Source organism: Blennius ocellaris, assembly GCF_963422515.1.
Source record: "Blennius ocellaris genome assembly, chromosome: 13".
Taxonomy (NCBI): Eukaryota; Metazoa; Chordata; class Actinopteri; order Blenniiformes; family Blenniidae; genus Blennius; species Blennius ocellaris.
This window is the reverse complement of record NC_137662.1, coordinates 12,702,846-12,721,695: the sequence shown is the minus strand read 5'-3', so window position 1 is coordinate 12,721,695 and position 18,850 is coordinate 12,702,846. Positions and strand designations below refer to the sequence as shown.

The window sequence follows — 18,850 nt, the reverse complement described above, 5'->3', positions numbered from 1 at the left end:
AGTTTCCAGGTCAAGCTTCAGTCCATGTTAGAGTTTGACTCTGATTTAAGACGATTTGTGGTATTCCAGTCTTTGCAGAGTGGCTGCAAAGTGCAGTAGTGATTATAGTGATTAGCACTCAGTTGGATTATCCCTGGTTGGATCCTGGGCTTGGAGGCCTGTCTGTGAGGAGTTTGCATGTTTCTCCAGTGCATGTTGGCACCTTGCCTGGTTTCCTTCCCGAATTATGTATAAATTATTTTTAAGTTAAATGGTATTTCTGGATTGCCCAAATTGATTGTGTTTGATTGCTCAAGTCTGTATTTGTATATTGGACTGGAGAACTCACTGTGGCTGTCACGGAAAGCAGGGTGGACCCAAACGCAGACTCAGGAATTTACATTTATTGCAACAAAGTCCTGGAAACACTAGGAAAATGCAGGAACACAGGAGTGACACGACGAGAGAGGCAACACGATGACAAGAGGCGAAACATATTGACGGGAGGAACCAACAAAGACAACTAGGGAGAGGGGTTTTGGATACACAAGTAAGGGGTGGACACAGGTGGAACACAACGATAGGAGCACACAGAGGGAGAAGGTCATTGGTTTACTGGAAACACAAGGTGAGACACACAGGGGCAGACACAGAGACCTATATACATATTCAGCTATGATCAACTCCAGCGCTTTGTGGTTTGAAATTGGATAAAGTAGAGGATATGAATGATCTATAGAAGATACAGCGATGGATAACAAATGTAAAAGTTGGTGTTGGTGGTGTTGCTTGGAGCAACACCATTTATAAAGTCCTCAAGGCCTATAAATACTGCGCTGTTTTCTGATCATATTGCAAAATCTTCCTCTTCTTACATACCATCCTCAACTTGAAAGTTTCTGCTCACCTGCATCACATTGATTCCTTTAAGCAGGAAAAGCCCTGAAGGCCAGCTCTTTAAAGAGACCCTCTACAGCTGGTTTTTGTCAAGATGAACCAGACCTGCAAAGTTTTCTTGAAAGCAAAAATGTTAAAAGGCCAGTTAGGTTTAAGTGATTGATGCAGTTATCACTGAGTAAAAAGAAAAACTTCTCCAGGACTCAAATTATTTCACTGAAAACAGACAGAAGGTATAATCAATAACTTCTTTAATGGTAACAGGGACATAATTCCTAAACATAATTCATCAAATATGGCTCGTGATTCTATATCTATTAAAATGAGCTTCAGCTTTTGTCTGATACTCAGAGAAAAATAAGACAAGTCCAAAAGATAACAATTTTTAAGAAAAAAATATCAGCAGTTGAAAGTTCATGTCAAATGTAAATCAAACTGTGCTAAATTGTCAATATTTAAAACTCCCTTGCTTCAAATGTGTCTCAAAGCTGCACTTTGCTTCTCCATCCCCACGAGGAACATGAATAAGTGATTAGCGGCCTTGCACCGGATGGGATTTCGAAATTTAGGGGGTGGCAACTGATAGACATCAACCTTGAAGTCTGCTACAAAAAAGGCTTTTTTCAAGGTTGATCATATGAGTCGCTCCCCCTCTCCTCCCCTGAGAGAGAGGTGGAGGTCTCTCATCACAGTGCAGTTTAGTGTGGTGAGATGGTTGAATGGTAGGGCTTCATTAAGCCCCTCTATTGTTAACATCTGGGTTCAGAATGGCTCTCTCTCTCTCTCTCTCGCTCTCTCTCTCTCTCTGGTAAATGTTGCTCTGGCTTAACAAGGGATTTTATTACACCACGCAGTTGACATTGGCAGCAGTGGCACGTCTGGCAATGGAAAACCCTCAGCGGTTTAGGTCACAGGAGATCAATCAAAGCACGCTGTTTCCCCGAAGCGCGCCGCTCTGAACAGGACAGGGGAGGTGAATATGCATCTGATTTTGCTGAACCAAGACGTGCAAATCTGTCAGCTGCGAGACATTTGAGTGAATACTGTTTTTTGAATTAAGAAAACGCTCAGTAGATGAAACCTACATTTTTGGATGTCAGCTGCAGATGTTTAAACCCTTATTATTATTTTTTTTTGTGTTGTATGAATGTGCACCTGAATTAACTTGAAATTTAGAGGAATTGTTATATTTCTTCCAAATTCTTCCACAAATTTCAACATTACATCTTCACCCCCCCCCCCCCCCCCCTCTCTCTCTGGCTCCCAGTGATGATGCCCCTCCCTGCGAGAGATGGGGTTACTATGGCAACTGCTGAATCATCCTCCGTCATTCATAGCGGTCCTCTAATTTAATCTCGTAATGCAGCCGGGACCCTCCATCTCTCAGGCCTGCATCAGTGTGCTGATCTGACGAATTCTTCAGCTGTGGTATTTGTGGCGAACTGTGCAGCTCATCCTCGGGGAGCAGAGCGGCGCGGCGGGCTGGAGGAGCAGCCATTCGGATGGGTAACTTACCCTCCACAGTGAAGCACTGCCTGAGCTATGAGCAACTCATTGAGGACTATCCATGGCTGAGACGCTGGCTGCAGGAGGAGAAGGTGGGCGTTGTTTTCCTTGTTTCTAAGCTGCTGCACATGCTCAGACACATGACTCCCTCATAACAGAGCAGCCAGCCACTGGTGACAGTGCTGCTCCAGCTTATGTAATGCTCATCTATCTATCTATCTATCTATCTATCTATCTATCTATCTATCTATCTATCTATCTATCTATCTATCTATCTATCTATCTATCTATCTATCTATCTATCTATCTATCTATCTATCTATCTATCTATATATCTATCTATCTATCTATCTATCTATCTATCTATCTATCTATCTATCTAACTATTTTTCCAGCATGCTGTCTTCCTCCATCCATTTGAAAAGAAATTCTGATCACATGATAGGATAAAACTGATATTTTTTTAGAACCAAAAGTTATGTTAAAATCTTACAGCCAAGCTGAAAGAATAAAACAAACAAACAGCTCAAAACAGTCTGTGTCAGGTGTGAGTGTAGCATCTACTAGTGATGTGTGATGCCACGAATCTTGTTTCTGATCCGATGTGAAGTAAAACCCTAACTGGTATTGCCAATTCAATTCTACACAGATACTTTGAGCACGAACCTGGATTCATGTGGTCAGATAAAGGAGGTTTTTTCTATCATATTTTAGCCGAAAGATAGCCACCAAATCTTTGTTTTAAACATGTCACATGTGGAGAAAGTAGTAATTACACCATTCACCATGAAAAATTTAATTATTGGTATAATGTGTAACTTTAAAGCATGTTTGGCTCAAGATGGTAACTCCAATGTAAATATTGATATTGTTACTCCAGAATCAATCCCAAAATAGACATATGTATTATCTTACGTATCCATATTCTGGTATTGATCTGCCCATCACTAGCAAGCAAAACATGACAGACTTGGCTACTCAGCCAGTAAATATATTTTCTGTTTTCCAGATAATGTTAGTTTGATGTAAATTTAAGCACATTTGAACTTGATATCAGTTGAAATTACTCCAAATCAAGTTCAAAATCAGCAACAGTAAATCATCTCGATAAAAATAAAAACAATTTAGTTGGTTTTCCTTGAAGTTAGTTGCCATATTTTTTATATAAATCCATGTAGTTTAAGTGCTCAGTCAAACATGAATGAAAATTGCATGACACGTTGTCTGTCCATTGACATTGGAGCCATTGACAATATCTGTTTGAGTCTGGACAAATTCCAGTGTGATATTTGTGACTTCAAAGTTATTTGAGAGTTTCAGTCTCAGTGAACTTCATGTGGAATACAAATTATTGTATTTGATGTATTTGATCAAATTAGCTTTTGAATATGCTTTAATGGAGATGATTTTAATTTCAATTGCATGAAAAACAAAGCATACAATTAGCATAAAAGTTGCAACAGTGTCAAACAAACAAAAAAAAAAACACTCCAAAATGAAAAGTACATTTGCTTGTATCAATCAAAATGATAATTATCTCCATACTAGAGAAAAACAGCACATTTGCCATCTTGAGTGAAAGCATAATGATTCTGAATATATTTATACTCCGTCTTGGACAAATTAGATTAGCAAGTCAGCTGGGTGGTCTTTTATAAATATCTCTGTCACTCAGTTTGACAAGTTACCTGCATAAATTCTGTAATCTTTAATCTCCCCTGAGGTTTTGCATTTTGGTTCAACAAGGGTCTGTTCTTTAAAATTATGAGGGTTTTTTTTGGGGGGGGGGATCCTCCATCCTCAGAACATCCCCTGTGGTTTGTGTGGAGTTACCCTAACCCCCTTTCCCAGGTTTTTGCTCTATGTCACATCCCCTGAGTTTGCTTGCTAATGGCATGACAGGCTTATGGTTAGGTTCTCTGGTTTCATGTGGCTTTAAGGTAGAGTTATTCACATTAGAAAATAACATGTCCAGGAGGCATGTGATACCCAAATAAGGGGGTTGGAATTTTAGCATTCAGTGTCTTGTCTAATCAGATTTGTCCAATTATTTATTTGTTTGTTTGTTTTTTTGCCCCAGACCATTACTCGGCGCAAGTTTCCAGAGTTTGTTAAAATTGTTGAAGTCGGGCCAAGAGATGGACTTCAAAATGAAAAGGTAAACACAGTCATTTCATTCGTATTTCTTATTAATATGTATAGGCTTTCTGATTTTATGACTATGATTGACCATCCCTGGAAAATCCCAGTTTATCCATATATGTTTCATACATGGAATCCAATACACATAGCTTGTTGTGTGCCATAATTGCCTGAGGCATATGTTTTACATTTTCTTTGAAATTGAATAGGAAAGATGACACGGCTTCTGACTGAGTTTACTCTGCTGAGCATGTCACAGCTTTATTATTACCTTATTGCACACCAGTAGTTTTACAGATTGCCTTGGATGTAAGAATGATTTTAATACCACGACATGTTAAGAAGGCTCTCAAAATATTAAGCAAAGGCAAGACGGGGCACGTCAAATATGAAGTGCAAAGGGAGGAAAAAGACTTATATCTCTTTGTTGCACCTCCTATCTCGAGTGGAATCAAACCCAGAAAGAGCTGTTTCAGTGTCATTGTTCCCCAGGAAATTGTTCCGACAGGGGTGAAGATCCAGCTGATTGACATGCTCTCAGAAACAGGCCTGTCTGTGATCGAGGCCACCAGCTTTGTTTCTTCAAAGTGGGTACCGCAGGTAATAACTCTTCTCTGTGCACAGCAAAAGACTGGTGAGTGATTTATGAGCCACCCTTTCTTGCTCGAGCGCGGAGTACGGAAGAATATTCTTCCCTTTTGTCATCTTTGTAGGATCCGCACATGGCTTTTGGTCATAAAGTTTCATACCTTACAAAGTCAATTTCTCATAAATTGTACTTCTTTTTACAAGTGGTGGCAAATGCACAAACATGTTTTACTTCACGAGAACTATACAGGAGGAAGAATTGACTCAAAATAGAAGAACTGTGTCAACTCAATTGCTTTAGTAAAGTTTAGTAAAAGCACTAATGTAGAGAAACAGAGTAAACAAAGAAAAAACAAGTGGCAAGATTGTAAAGATGCATTCTTCTCGTCTTTTCAGACATCATAAACATCCTTTTTTTCTGATATGAAAAAAATGAGGCAACTTTTCTGGATTGTTGATGACAATAAACTCAATTTTTATGCTTTTAAGACAAAATAATATCAAAACTTGAAAGGAAACTATAATGTTAGAACTGCAAGGAGGACCCAAACGCAGACTCAGGAAGTTCCATAAAAACCAGGTTTATTGCAACAAAATCCAGGAAACACAAGGAAAATGCAGCAACACAGGAGCGATATCACATGATGACAAGAGGCAAGACATGTTGACGAGACGAACCGACAAAGACAACTTAAGGAGAGCAGTTTAAATACACAAGTAAGGGGTGGACACAGGTGGAACACAACAATAGGAGTACACAGAGGGAGAAGGCCATTGGTTGACTGGAAATACGAGGTGAGACACACAGGAGCAGACAGAGAGGACCCGACAACAATAACATGTCAATAGCTATAATTTGTGTTGTAAAATGTACTAACTTACAATACCTTCAGAGCAAAATGAAAGTCTTGAGATTGTAACATACCCAGCATGAATTAATGACTTTTATAGTGAAACACAGAAAGTTTGTTTATGGCTGTCAATGTGTTCCTCTGTTTAAAATGTTTCACAGTTTCCCTCCCTGGCCTGTCAAACATGCAACCAGAATTTAGAAAATGAAAAGTAGAAAATAGATATGGTTATGTTCAAAAGTAGGAAGTAAAAGTAAGAAGTTGCTCCAAATAACATAAAGTAAAGAAACCTGAAAGATCTACTTAAGGACACGAACAAAGTATTTGTACTTTAAACCTCTGCTTTTTATGACATGAAAATAATTCAGTCTTTTGAAGATTGTGTACGGCAGCCATATGAAAACATTTGTGCAGGATGATGTATTTTCAGGAACATGTTTTTAAAAAATATATATTTTACATCATGTGTTTTTCCACCTTTCAGATGGCAGACCACAGCGACGTGCTCAGAGGAATCAGGAGAGTGCCCCATGTTCGGTACCCTGTTTTGACACCTAACATGCAGGGCTTTCAGGATGCTGTAAGCATTCATTTACATTTCAGGTTAATGATTTGTGTTATATGCTGTAGTTTATGTAATTCATCACATTTGCTCATGCATGTCAGTTTGAGTTAATTATTGGCATTGCACTCGTTGACTCAAATAATTCTTACGCTTACGTAAGTATCACTCCGGCAGTGTGTTCAAAACAGTTCATTTTCTCTACTTTTGCTTTTCTTTTTTTTCTCCCAGGTTGCCGCTGGTGCTACTGAAGTGGCGGTGTTTGGGTCAGCATCTGAAACCTTCAGTAAAAAAAACATTAACTGTTCCATTGATGAAAGTATGCTGAAGTTTGAGGAAGTCATTAACACTGCAAAAGAGCGACAAATTCCAGTGCGAGGGTTAGTATGCTGGATCATAAATTGTCACTTGCAATGACAGAAAACACATATGAAATGTTTTACACACTTTCTCATTTTACGCTAATTATCACTTTTATTTTTACACGCAATGGGAAACAGTTGAACATACTGGCATATAGGAGAAAAAAAAACACACACAATTTGATAATGATACCTCCATAGAAAAGTTCCAGATGTTCACCAGGTTATATCTATGCATGAGTGAACCACAAGTCCACATGGGCATTAACACAAACCAAATAGAGTAAGTTACTGAATATAGCTGGCCTTTTATCATACACACAAAAGTAAGCCACTGCGACTTTCAATGCATGGTTCTTATATTATATAAAGTGCCAAAAAAAACAAAAAACAGCCAGAACAGCACATCTGTGGAAACCTTTGTACTTTGTATATGCTGTTGTTCAGTAATAAAGAGTTCAGGCTTCTTAAAAATCCCACTCTTGTTTGAGTTTAGATGATAGACATAAAAACAAATATAATGTCATGACGGATGACATCATGATGGACATTTGTTTAATTCCACTAAAAAAAACAGCATTGCATTGCGTGACATCTGTCATCTTGCTGTCACAACACGTATTTCCATAATTTTATGTTCATCTCACCACAGGAGAGAGCTAATGTCGGATAGAAACAACTATGTGTTTATGGATATTGGATATTGGTCATTAAACCTGGAACAAAAACACTTCATCATGGGTCCGTATTTAACAAGCACAGGACAATAAACCTGTCAATACTGAAACCTGACGGAAGTTGCAGAATCTGGAAGCTCTAAGTTACCAGGATTTGCTGCTCCCTTCACAGAATAATCCTCTGCTTCAGGAGTTGAAAGAAAGAAAAACCCAATAACATCTTCTTTCAGGTATGTTTCTTGTGCTCTTGGATGCCCCCATGAAGGACACATTGAACCTGCCAAAGTTGCTGAGGTAAGAACCTCAGTTAAATTCACATAATATATGTTTTTTTTTATTTATTTTTTTATCAGTAAACTAATATATAGCCCACCAGTGTGTATTATATGATGAAATACATTTTAAATCTTGATGGGTCTCAATTATTTGATTAAATTGCAAAGTGCATCATTGATAAGTGTCACAGATAAATTTCTTCTTGTTTTATTTATTTATTTGTAATTATGAGAGAATGTCTGCCTTGTTCCACTGTTTTACAGGTAGCGAAGAGATTGTATGAGATGGGCTGTTATGAAATTTCTTTGGGGGACACTATTGGCGTTGGTAATCCGGGTTCAATGTTTGAGATGCTGCAACGGGTAATGTTGGACGTGCCCATCAGCGCTCTAGCAATCCACTGCCATGACACGTATGGACAAGCACTACCTAACATCCTCACTGCACTTGAGGTAAGAAACATCAGAACTGAAAAGTGATCTCCTAATACTGTTATTCATGGTTATTTGTTAACTAATGGTAATAATCTAGCACATTGTATATGTCACAATATTATTGTTATTATAGTTATTGCTCCTATTAGATGAAATATGTGCATTCAGTTAAGGCTCAAAATCATCTGTAGTGTCGCTCAAAAGAACGTTTAGTTTAGTGGACTGTATATCTAAAATAGGGTTTGCAACATGTAAACTTTAATCCAGACAAACAGATACGAGGGAGTGAATAAAGATGCACAATAACTCAAGTCAGTGCTGGCTGACACACACAGTCAGACAGGAAGGGAGGAACAATGGTTATACTGGACACTAAACACTCTGACAGGAGAGCTTTTATATGTGCTCGGGAACTAATGAAATGATGAAGCACATCACATGAAAAGGAGATGAGAAAGCCAGGTGTATATCAAAAAGATGATAAGCATGTGACAGCAGGATTTAGATTTGGATATCAGGCTTTATGCAAGCTGTCTACTGAAAATAAACGTTTCATACTACAACAACTTGTTTAAACATTCATTCTCTGTATCATCACAGCTGTGCTTGTGAGCACTTTTAGGATGCATTGGGCTATGCATCTGTGATTAGGTGACCACAGATTTAGACATTATTGCACTCAGTGTAAGGTTCAAATGTACAGAAAAATGTAAAAAGAGTTCAGAAATCATTGGATTGGTTATTAACAATCTGACCTCAAGACCTTTAGCTTTGATGTTCTCCATATGTGTCCACATGGGTTCTCCTGAGGTACTCAGCTTCTTCTCACAAAAAAAAGACTGACGCTTGTACGATCAACTGTTGGTGTCAAGTTGGTAAAAGGTGTGAAAGTAATAATCTGCTTCACTGCTAACTTCTGAAGGCCTGACAACCCCTATTGGGAATACTTTTCCCCAAGCAATCTCTTTTCTCAGACAGACTTCAGCCTTGGATTAAACCGCCTCAGGAAATGGATGGATGTTTGGATGTAGTCAATGTGTTGCCAATTGCCTTGTTTTTAGAAAAGCCAAGCAAAGAGAATAAATAAACAGATGGAGCATTAAATCTTAACAAGAGTCATTTTTCTCCATTCCTTGTTCGGGTTTTTTTTGTACCTTGAGAAGGAGGCGCATCTGTCTTATAGACACCTTGTGGATGTTTTCAGGTAATCAGAGAAAAAGTACAAAATTCCTGGCATGCACATCTTATTCTTGGGATGCCGTCAAGGAAGATTTTGCTGATTTTTTTTTTTTTTTTTTTTTTTTTAATAATTAATAATTTTCCTCTGTCCTGAAGACTTCAGTGTCAAGTCATTTTATGCCAACACCATGTAATCTAAAACCCGCACTGGACACAAATGGTGCAAGAGAGGGGAAAATATTGAGAACGTTTAAAAAATTAGGAACACACAAAAACCACACAGTCTCACCCTGAGTTCACTTGCCTGAGTTCACTTGTACTCCATCCAGCTGCTTTGGAAGGAAATGTGGTTTACAAGTGTTGCACTTTCTGGCAAGCCTGCACTGCTAATGAAGGAGAAAAGCTCCAAGGTACCCCAGAAATGGACGGACCGGTGAGCTTTTGAAAACAAGGACAGAGCTGCAAGGATCAAGGAGACATCTCTGAAAAACAGAATGAATCATTCACATTACGTATCTCTTATTATGTCCACGAACAGACAGAAAGATTGGACGTCGAGATGAAAACATCTGACCTTTATGGGAGGTGCATCATGTGAGAGGATCTGCTTTTTCTCTCATAAAAGAGTCAAGGCAACTTATAGATGCTAGTGTGGTCAGAGAAGGAAGCTTATTTACCTCAGTTGGAAGTATATAGTAGATTCTCCATTAAACAAGAACAAGATAGCAATACATCATCCTCTTGATCCTCATATCCTGGCATGTTAATCTGTTTGACATCTTTACTCCTCTGGTTTCCCTGAGGCTTGGCAAGGACGTGGGGCACCTTTGCCTTTCGCGTGTACTCATCTTTTTGTGATGAGTATGAATAGTCTTGCGGAGAGCCACAGGCCGATTATGGATAAATGCCCAGGCTTTGCATAAATCAGTGTACTTATTCATGATGACATGAAGAGGAGCAACCAGATGTGAAAGCAACGTTGAGGTGGTGAGTCTTGTTCCAGGATATCTTTTAACTTTCTGAAGTTACTGCCAACATTGTAGACATCATGAGGCTTGTTTTTAGGGATTTTAAATCATTACCCCTATGGGGAGAAGTCATATGTTAAGCTGATCTCAGTCCCTCTTTCTTAGGTTTAGGCAGATCACAACTTCCTCAAAGACAGCAGTTTATCTTAATTTTTTTTTTACAATGACCAAAGAAACAAAATACTGTTGAGCTGGAGTGTCTGCAAACCTCTTTCACCTTCTCCACTTATATTAGATCACAAGCTTATTCTGCGATCAATTGGGCATTTCTTACAAAAAAATAAATAATAATAATAATAATAATAATAATAATAATAATAATAATAATAACCTTCACATAATAGCACACAATGACAAAAGATTAAAATAATTTAAAAAACAAAAGGTAGCATTTAATTTTTACAGAGGTGTGTACATCCGCCATCCTCCATGTTACACTCAAACCTTAGCTGAGATGCTCCTGAGATGTTTGTGCACATGTGGTCAACAAAATTGCTTGAATATGGTTTGAATTTGCTGAAACCTGCTTATATAAGGTCCCACAGTTGAGAGTGTGTATTCGCGCAAACTCCAGGCTCGAGACTGCAGGCATCGATATGGAGAAGGTACTGAAATATGTCTAGAGCTTTCAAGGTCCCGCAAAGCACAATGACCATCACCATTTATAAATAGAAGAAGTCTGGAACCGTCAAGAGTCTTTTAAGACAAGGCCATTCAGCTAAGACAAGTAATCAGAGAAAACAGGCTACAGCCAGCGAGATGAGCAGGACCCCAGAGGGTCTCTCTGACTGACCCCTGTCATATCTTCGTGGAGACTGGAGAATCTTTAGAAGATGAATTGTCCATGCTGCAAACCATAAATCATATATGGTGGACTGCAGGGAAACCAGTCCTGGATAAAATGGCAGGTAGCCTGCTTGGAGATTGCACAATAGCGCCTGAAGGACTCTTATATATTTAAAAACATGAATTTCTGGTCTGATGCAAACTAAATTGAACTTTTGTAATACCATGTGCCAGATCTGGAAGAAACCATCCAACTTGACGAAGCTTCTCCACAGAGACTGAGCTGAAAAAGAGTCAAACCTCTTTTCAAGCAGCTCAAAGTTGTACAACTCAGTTATTTTGCTGAGGGTATATATAGACATGTCGCCCTCAAAGAACCTTTCTGTCAGTAAAAACAACTTCATTAAAAATGTAAATATTGTCAATTGTGTGAGAAAGTTTGAGGCAAAATATGAACTCTGAGTAGTACAAACATCTCAAGCAGTGTCAGTGCACCTCAACTCAGTTAAGGTGTTGTGCTGTGCACATTTGTGTATGTACAGCAATTTACAAGATCATCAAAACAGTCTAAAACATGTTTTGATATTGTCTTTATGTTGGGTAAAATACAGTGGTACTTTCAGTGGTAAAATGAGCACGGAATCTAATATAAACTGTGAAGAGAAGATGAAAGCAGTGTGAAGGTTTTTCATATTGTCTGTAGGTGATTAAATATTTATAAATTGTCATAGATATTTCTATTAGCGTGGCTTTTATCTTTTGACGTTTTGGTTCGATGTCAAACCAAGTATTATAGGCACAATAAAGCTAATCACTAATTGTTAGCTAATCTCAGAAAAATGGGTTAGATGATTCACCTTGCTTCAAACAAGTATTGCCACTTTGGAAGAAGAGAAGCAGTCTATTGTTGTCCAAGCGTTTATGAAACTCACTGTAGACCTCAAACCGCCACTGAGCCTTAATGACAATGGAGCGGTTTATGACATTATGAATGTAACCCGTTATGCGTACGTTACAATGGGACACACAGAAAAGCAGGAGCCGTCAGTCAGCAAGGAAGAGGGGCATTAAGAAACATGATCCAAGCCTCCACACAAAGCAAGATGATTCACAAACTGCCTGCTGTGGGGGGGGGCGCAGAATCTTAATGAACACAATATATTTGTAATGGACTCGTCACAGTGCATAGTAAGGACATAAATCAATTTATTCAACAGAAATAATAACTGTGGTGTAAACTTGTGTGAACCAGCCGTCAGTGAGTGTTTCTCACCACTCTGTTGGTAGTGAGCGTAAACCTGAATTACAGTATATCCAGGCTCAGCTCAGAGGTAATGTGGATATGGCTGTATCAATTCTCCAGAGCACATTGTCACTGCAGCAGAGGAAGCTCATTGGGGGCTGGGTGGGTCAGCAGATGTGAGGGGGTCAGCACAAAGGCTCACCTATTCAATGTCTATTGGACAAAGCAACTGAGAGCAAGGTGGATAGAAGGGCCCCGGGGGGCTCCTAACTCGTCTGTCGCTTGAACTCCCTGACAATGCTGTGCTTAAAGGCTGGTGGAAAATGATCCTTTCATTTGCTGGATGCTGAGCACATGATGAATGGCGCTGCAGCTGCAGAGCCTGCTCCACAAACTTTAGTTGCACTGTTTTTTTATGGGATCATAAATAACAATTGTGCAGAATATAGCTTCACTCTGTAACTTTAAGTTTGCATAACTTACTGTGTAATTGCAGCAGTGATCGTATTCATTTACTGTGCTCTCGTAATCTATCACTAAGCAAAAACAAAGTAGAGGAAACATTTAATTGCCAAGAGTTATGATCCCTCCAAAGACCCCACCATGATACATATATTTTCAAAGTGACGTACAATAAATATAGTAATTCTCTTTACCTCTAGTTCTGTTTGCTGTATATTCATCCTGCTGTACTAAAACCACAGTAGAAATTATATACAGCCGATAACATAAATTTACTTTGTAAAAAGATTATTGAGTAGTACATTTTGGTACTTGGACTTTTATGAGTGTTGTATAATTATGTAATTTCAGTCAATTCAATTCACAGCATTATAAAGTATATATTCAAATCTTTCATCAGCATTTTTCTTGCCAATACAGTATTTTTTAACAAACAAAATTCAGAATTTATATCTGTATTTATTTTCACACAGAAATTGCAACATTATTGTACAATTTATTGGTGGTCTGAGACGCGCTTTTACAGGCAACAATGTAATGACATATCTAATGATAATAAAACACTGAAAGCAGTTTTTCTTGACACATTTATTTAAGTACTGCTAAAGCAGTGTTTTGCTTTGTAATTGAGTACACTCAATTCAAACACTACAAAATTATTACACACCTATGCATCATTTAGAATGTTTTTTCAAATAAATAAATAAATAAATAAAAGAGTTTGAGCATCAGTATCAGATTAATGTAAAAATATGTAAAAACACAGCCAAACTAAAATTTGGAGTTGATGTCTGTATTCACCTTCATTTCATTTGAACTATGTGAAACCTTAGCTTTAATTTTGGTTGATGGAGTGCAAAGAAGAAAAAAAAAGATTGGTGGATCATTTTTTTAGAATGATTCATCACAGCTGCCCTGTAGGCGCAGAAAATATTTGCAGCCAGATATTTAGCTTACCATTTGCTCACCTATAAACAAGAAGGAAATGAAAGATTTTATCATAGTTTTTCATTACTGTGTGCCAGAACTCCACACCACCAACTGAGAGAGAAATGAATTCCCCCAGTGCTGTCAGCCCTGAGTCACTTCTTTTGTTCCTGATAAAGACATTCCTGAGTCTTTGTACCTTTGCTCTTTTTTTTCCTTTTCCAGGAGTTCTGGGGGGGCTTTGTTACAAACCTACTCTGGCAGGTCACACAATGACAATGTATGTACTTAAATTTCACAGACTTGGCACGGAAAATCATTTATCCTGACCTGCATTTTTGGTGCATTGTGTACTTGCTGCAGCTGGAGAATACAATATTACTTTGAACTCACACTTTGGCTTTCTTGTAACGATGATATTCATCTAGTTTTTAACTTTGTCTCGGCCCATGAGGCACTGTGCAACATCCAAACATGTTCATAGCATCAGGATACATTCATGTTGGCCCCAGTGGCAGATGTAGAGTAGAAATGAGTGACAATGTTTGGATGCAGTCATGTTATTGTACATAATCAGTTCATTATCATTTTTGTAATCAGTTCATTCTGTAGCTTGACAATGACATCTTCATTGAAATCATTAACAAAATACTCAGGTGATGATGAGGTAGGGGAAAATCATGTGAGAGAGGTCTATCGATGGAACTGCAAATTCATTCCTTGTTCACACCACAACGGATTCGAGCTGCCCAGTTACATGAGACCGCTCAAATAATCTCTACTATTTATGTGGGGTGGGACTGTGGGAGGGATAAAAAAATAGAGAGAACATAGAAAGAATTGTACTAAAACACATGGGAGAAACTGGCGGCCATGGGCCACCTGATGCCCCTGGAATGAGTAGTTAGATATTAGTTATATTTGAAGCAGACATTAACTGGGACTACTTTGTAAATACTGTAGGCATTTACTAAATAAACATAAACATAAATTGTGATATGTGGTTGTTTTCAATGAATTACTAACCGCGATCGATGTTGCCCAGCCATGGTATATAGAGTATATGATCCGTCGTATATATTGCAGAAAGCTAAGATAGATTTTTGAAATGTCTTTATTTTAGGTTATTTTCTTGTGAATTAAACTTTGGTAGTCTACTGACACGGTTTATATAGATATCAGCTATTCTTAGTGTATTTATCTTAAGAAGTGTATTTTGAGGGATGGTGGTGGCCTAAAGTTTAGAGCAACATACTTGTAATTGGAAGTTCAAGGTTTGAATCGCACTGCCCACGAAAACCAACTGAGGGTTCTGCCAGGAAGGACATCCGGTGTTCAACTTGTGCCAAGTCAAACTCGCGAAGCTTGTGGGGCAGCTGAAAGAAAGACGATCAGAAGACAATCATCATGCTATATACAGTATATAGGCATTTGGTACCTTTGTTGTACTGTAATTCAGTTTTTATCCACATGACATTTGGAGTGATGACACATATTGGATATCTAATATAAAATACTGGACTGTCATAAAACATGTTACGGGTAAAAAAAACAAAAATAAGAAAGAAATCTAAGTCATTTATTATTAAGTTATATTTTTTTTTTGACATGATGGAGTTTCCACATTCATAACCTTCCATGATCCCAGGTAGATGAATGGAAGAGGAATGATGTTGATGTTATGCTGAAAGAAATCACAATATATTCTAATCATTTATTTTTATTTTCACGTGCAATATGCATCCTTGCTGCCTTGCTATGTCTGGGGCTTTGCAGGCTTATTCAAGCATTCCTGGAAAGTGGTGATATATGTGTCAGCAACGGATCTGTGACAGTTTGTTTCAGCCCCCTGGTTTATATAGTAGTGGGTGAAGCATTGCTGCTTCATATCCTCCCCTGAATACACACTCTCCCCTTCTGTCTCTGACGCAGTTATAAAACCGAAATGGGAACATGTCCATCTTCAGCTTCGTCCACTCAGAGAGTAGAACGTCAACAAGCTTATCCCGAATCATGCAAGCTTAAAAAAATGCACTGTATCTTTATCCAAGAATGCATTGTTTTTATACAGCCGCAGCTCACTGAATCTGGCTTTTTAACACTGAGCACACATCTGGTTTCTTAGGAGTGTGAACGTAAGTGAGCATTGGCAAGCTCGAGCTGCTGACCACCAATTCCTGCGTGATTAGTGACCAGAGGTGCGGGGCATGCTGCTAAAGGGTTTATTTTGTTCTCCTCGGAAACAGTATGCTGAAGACCTGTGGCTTTACGGAAGGTTGCTGCTGAAAGTGAGAGGATTGGCATGGCAGATTACAACTCTGTGTTTATACAACAAAAAAATTCTGCCCAGTACAATATCCTGCTCGGGCTTTAACCAAGGTCTGGAAATCTCGTGCACTGCACACACTGGAGTAGATCTCCTCCTCCTTCTACCCACCTCCTCCTTTTCCCTTGCCAACACAAACAGCAATTACGGCTGGCTCAGACAGCCCTCCGAAAGAAATAGGTTCTTGTCTGGAGGAAAAGCGACCAATTAGCAACATTGTTCCAGAAAAGCCACCAAGATTAATTTATTTAGCTGGGCTGTGCTCCGTGGGGTGGGAGCACCTCATGACCTGATGCCACTGAGAGCAGCAGCTTGTTAATTTCATCTCACTCCACCGTCCTGTGTCATCTGGGTCTGCCATGGAAGCTGGAAAACATCTTTAACATTCTCATGACAGTCCCAGGGATATGTCGAAAACATCCCGAGGCTTCAGTCCATAATAACTCTGATGTCTGACTTCATTTTAGTGTGAAAGAAAGGGATATAATGATGGTTATCTCTGGCAGCAGATTGTGTTATTTGTCGAGGCATTCTGCTTTACACAGTCAACATCAAAACAAAGGGAAATAATAGATGTTTGATTGTTCGATCAATCAACTGTAAAAATACTGAAAAGGAACTGTTCATTTGCATATTGAGGGCAGACACTTGCTTTTTCATTCCATTTTGGTGTCTGGCTGACACTGACAGTGATTATAAGCACTCAGACTCTCAGCCAAACGTGTGTCAACGTAAACAAGCCTGAAATTGAGACATGGGGAAACATTTAAAAACCAAGGTAAAATATCCATTACAAATGTATTTTTCTGTTTTCACAGCTAACAACTGAATATTTGCGTAGCAATGTTACAGTTGCTTAGTGTGATGAGAGAAGACAGTGTCCATTCAAGTCAGGGAAAAAGTGTCCTTTCAATATGGCATGAAAGTGAATCCCCCTGTTGGGGAGCAGAATCGTGTTGTAAAAACATGAGTAACCATGAGAATCAGAAACACATGAAATGTTCTGTTCAGCATTTATAATGTTCCTCTCATATGAGCAAGGCTATAATTATGTGGTGCTGGTGGTTTAAGCTGACAAAGGGGATGACTAAGCCGTGCTGTGGGACATTCTGTGCCCACTCATCTTCAGGACTGAAGCCCACAGTTCTCTGAAACAGCTGTAAAACACGACCACAGGCCTGGCAAGGTGTGCTGCACCAGTTCAAACAATCCCACAGAACAAGGATCTTTGTTTCGGGGTTTTTACCTGCGCAGAGATGCTGAATGTATGTCTTGTATGTCCCTGCAGATGGGGGTCTGTGTGGTGGATTCTGCAGTGGCAGGCCTGGGAGGTTGCCCCTACGCGCAGGGTTCATCTGGCAACGTTTCAACAGAGGATGTTCTTTATATGCTTCATGGCATGGGCATTGAAACAGTAAGTTTGTCTTCACAGTGCCCTTTGACAGGCCTGCTGTGTTTTCTGTCAGTGATACCCCTGTTAAAAAAAACTTCATTATACAGTCTTTCAGCTCTCAGTTACATAAACTCGTCGTGCAGACATACTCTCCTTTGTAAATGTTTATTCTATGTCACAACTTTTACACAACTTGTGCAAGGGCATGTTATTACACACATGGTCTCAAGAACAATTTATTTAACAATTTCTACCCCTGGTGGTGAATTATTTTCACTGCAATTTAGAGTTCTGTCACCCGTTTCAAAGATCTTGATGATCCTCTGTTTATCTCACATAAACCAAAGCAAGTTTTTGTGAAATTTCACTTTCTTCTAATAAGCCATTGACTGTAGAGTGGAATGAGATAGCATTGCATTAATGACTATATGTGCAAAAAATGTATTCAATTGAATTGAATTACAGTTAAAAAGAAAAAAATCGCCTTGTAAATAAAGAATAATTTTGACTATTTCTTCCAGGGTGTGAACTTGGCCAAAGTTATAGAGGCTGGTTACTTCATCTGTGAGGTTTTGTGCCGCAAGACAAACTCCAAGGTTGCTCAGGCAAGAGGCGGGTCACTGTGATGGGTCTCCTTCAAGAAATATATTTATTTATGTGGCTCTGTCCTTTTTAAAGTGCTTCCTCCTGCTGTTGATGCCTTTACATTTATTGCCTAAGCATTTCAATCTGAAATATGTTGTTTTGTGTGTCTGGCATGAAAAAGTTTTATCTGTTTTCATTTGTTCTTTGCAGTTCCACATTTTATTTTCATGTTTCTATGTACAGTTTATTTAGACTATTGTAATGAGTTTACTTCACTCTATTATAAAGTCATGGACAATTGGAATGTAAGAAGGCACTTGGAAACACTAAAATAAATCTTAATTTATGATAGAAGCTCAAAATTCTTATTTTGTGAGTTATGGATGCATGCCCAGTTTGTTTTAGCCTTATTTATTCTGCTTTGGCAAGTAAACCTATTTCATGTTACTCACTTTAGCTCAGTGGCCTTATATATAATAAGAATTTGTCTTTAGCTTCCTGCTGCAGTCTGTGGCTTAAGCACTTTACTTTTAAAGCCATTTCTGTTTTTTTGAGTTACTGAAATCTTTTTAATGAATACAATACAATTCAATACTTTATTAATCCCTGGGGGAAATTCTATTCCAACTACCACTACAACGATATCA

The 18,850-nt window shown here is 38.6% G+C and overlaps 1 protein-coding gene across 1 annotated transcript; it reads left to right on the top strand.

The window, feature by feature from the left end:
* Window positions 1-2,378: 2,378 nt before the first annotated feature.
* On the top strand, window positions 2,379-18,244 carry hmgcll1 (3-hydroxymethyl-3-methylglutaryl-CoA lyase like 1; the record flags this gene model as incomplete). The annotated part of the gene is made up of 9 exons (XM_080508103.1): window positions 2,379-2,474; window positions 4,463-4,540; window positions 5,017-5,124; window positions 6,448-6,543; window positions 6,757-6,905; window positions 7,795-7,858; window positions 8,104-8,292; window positions 17,514-17,639; window positions 18,140-18,244. 9 exons carry the CDS (start codon window positions 2,379-2,381, stop codon window positions 18,242-18,244), a joined length of 1,011 nt encoding a protein of 336 aa, XP_080364229.1.
* Between the last annotated feature and the right edge of the window lie 606 nt (window positions 18,245-18,850).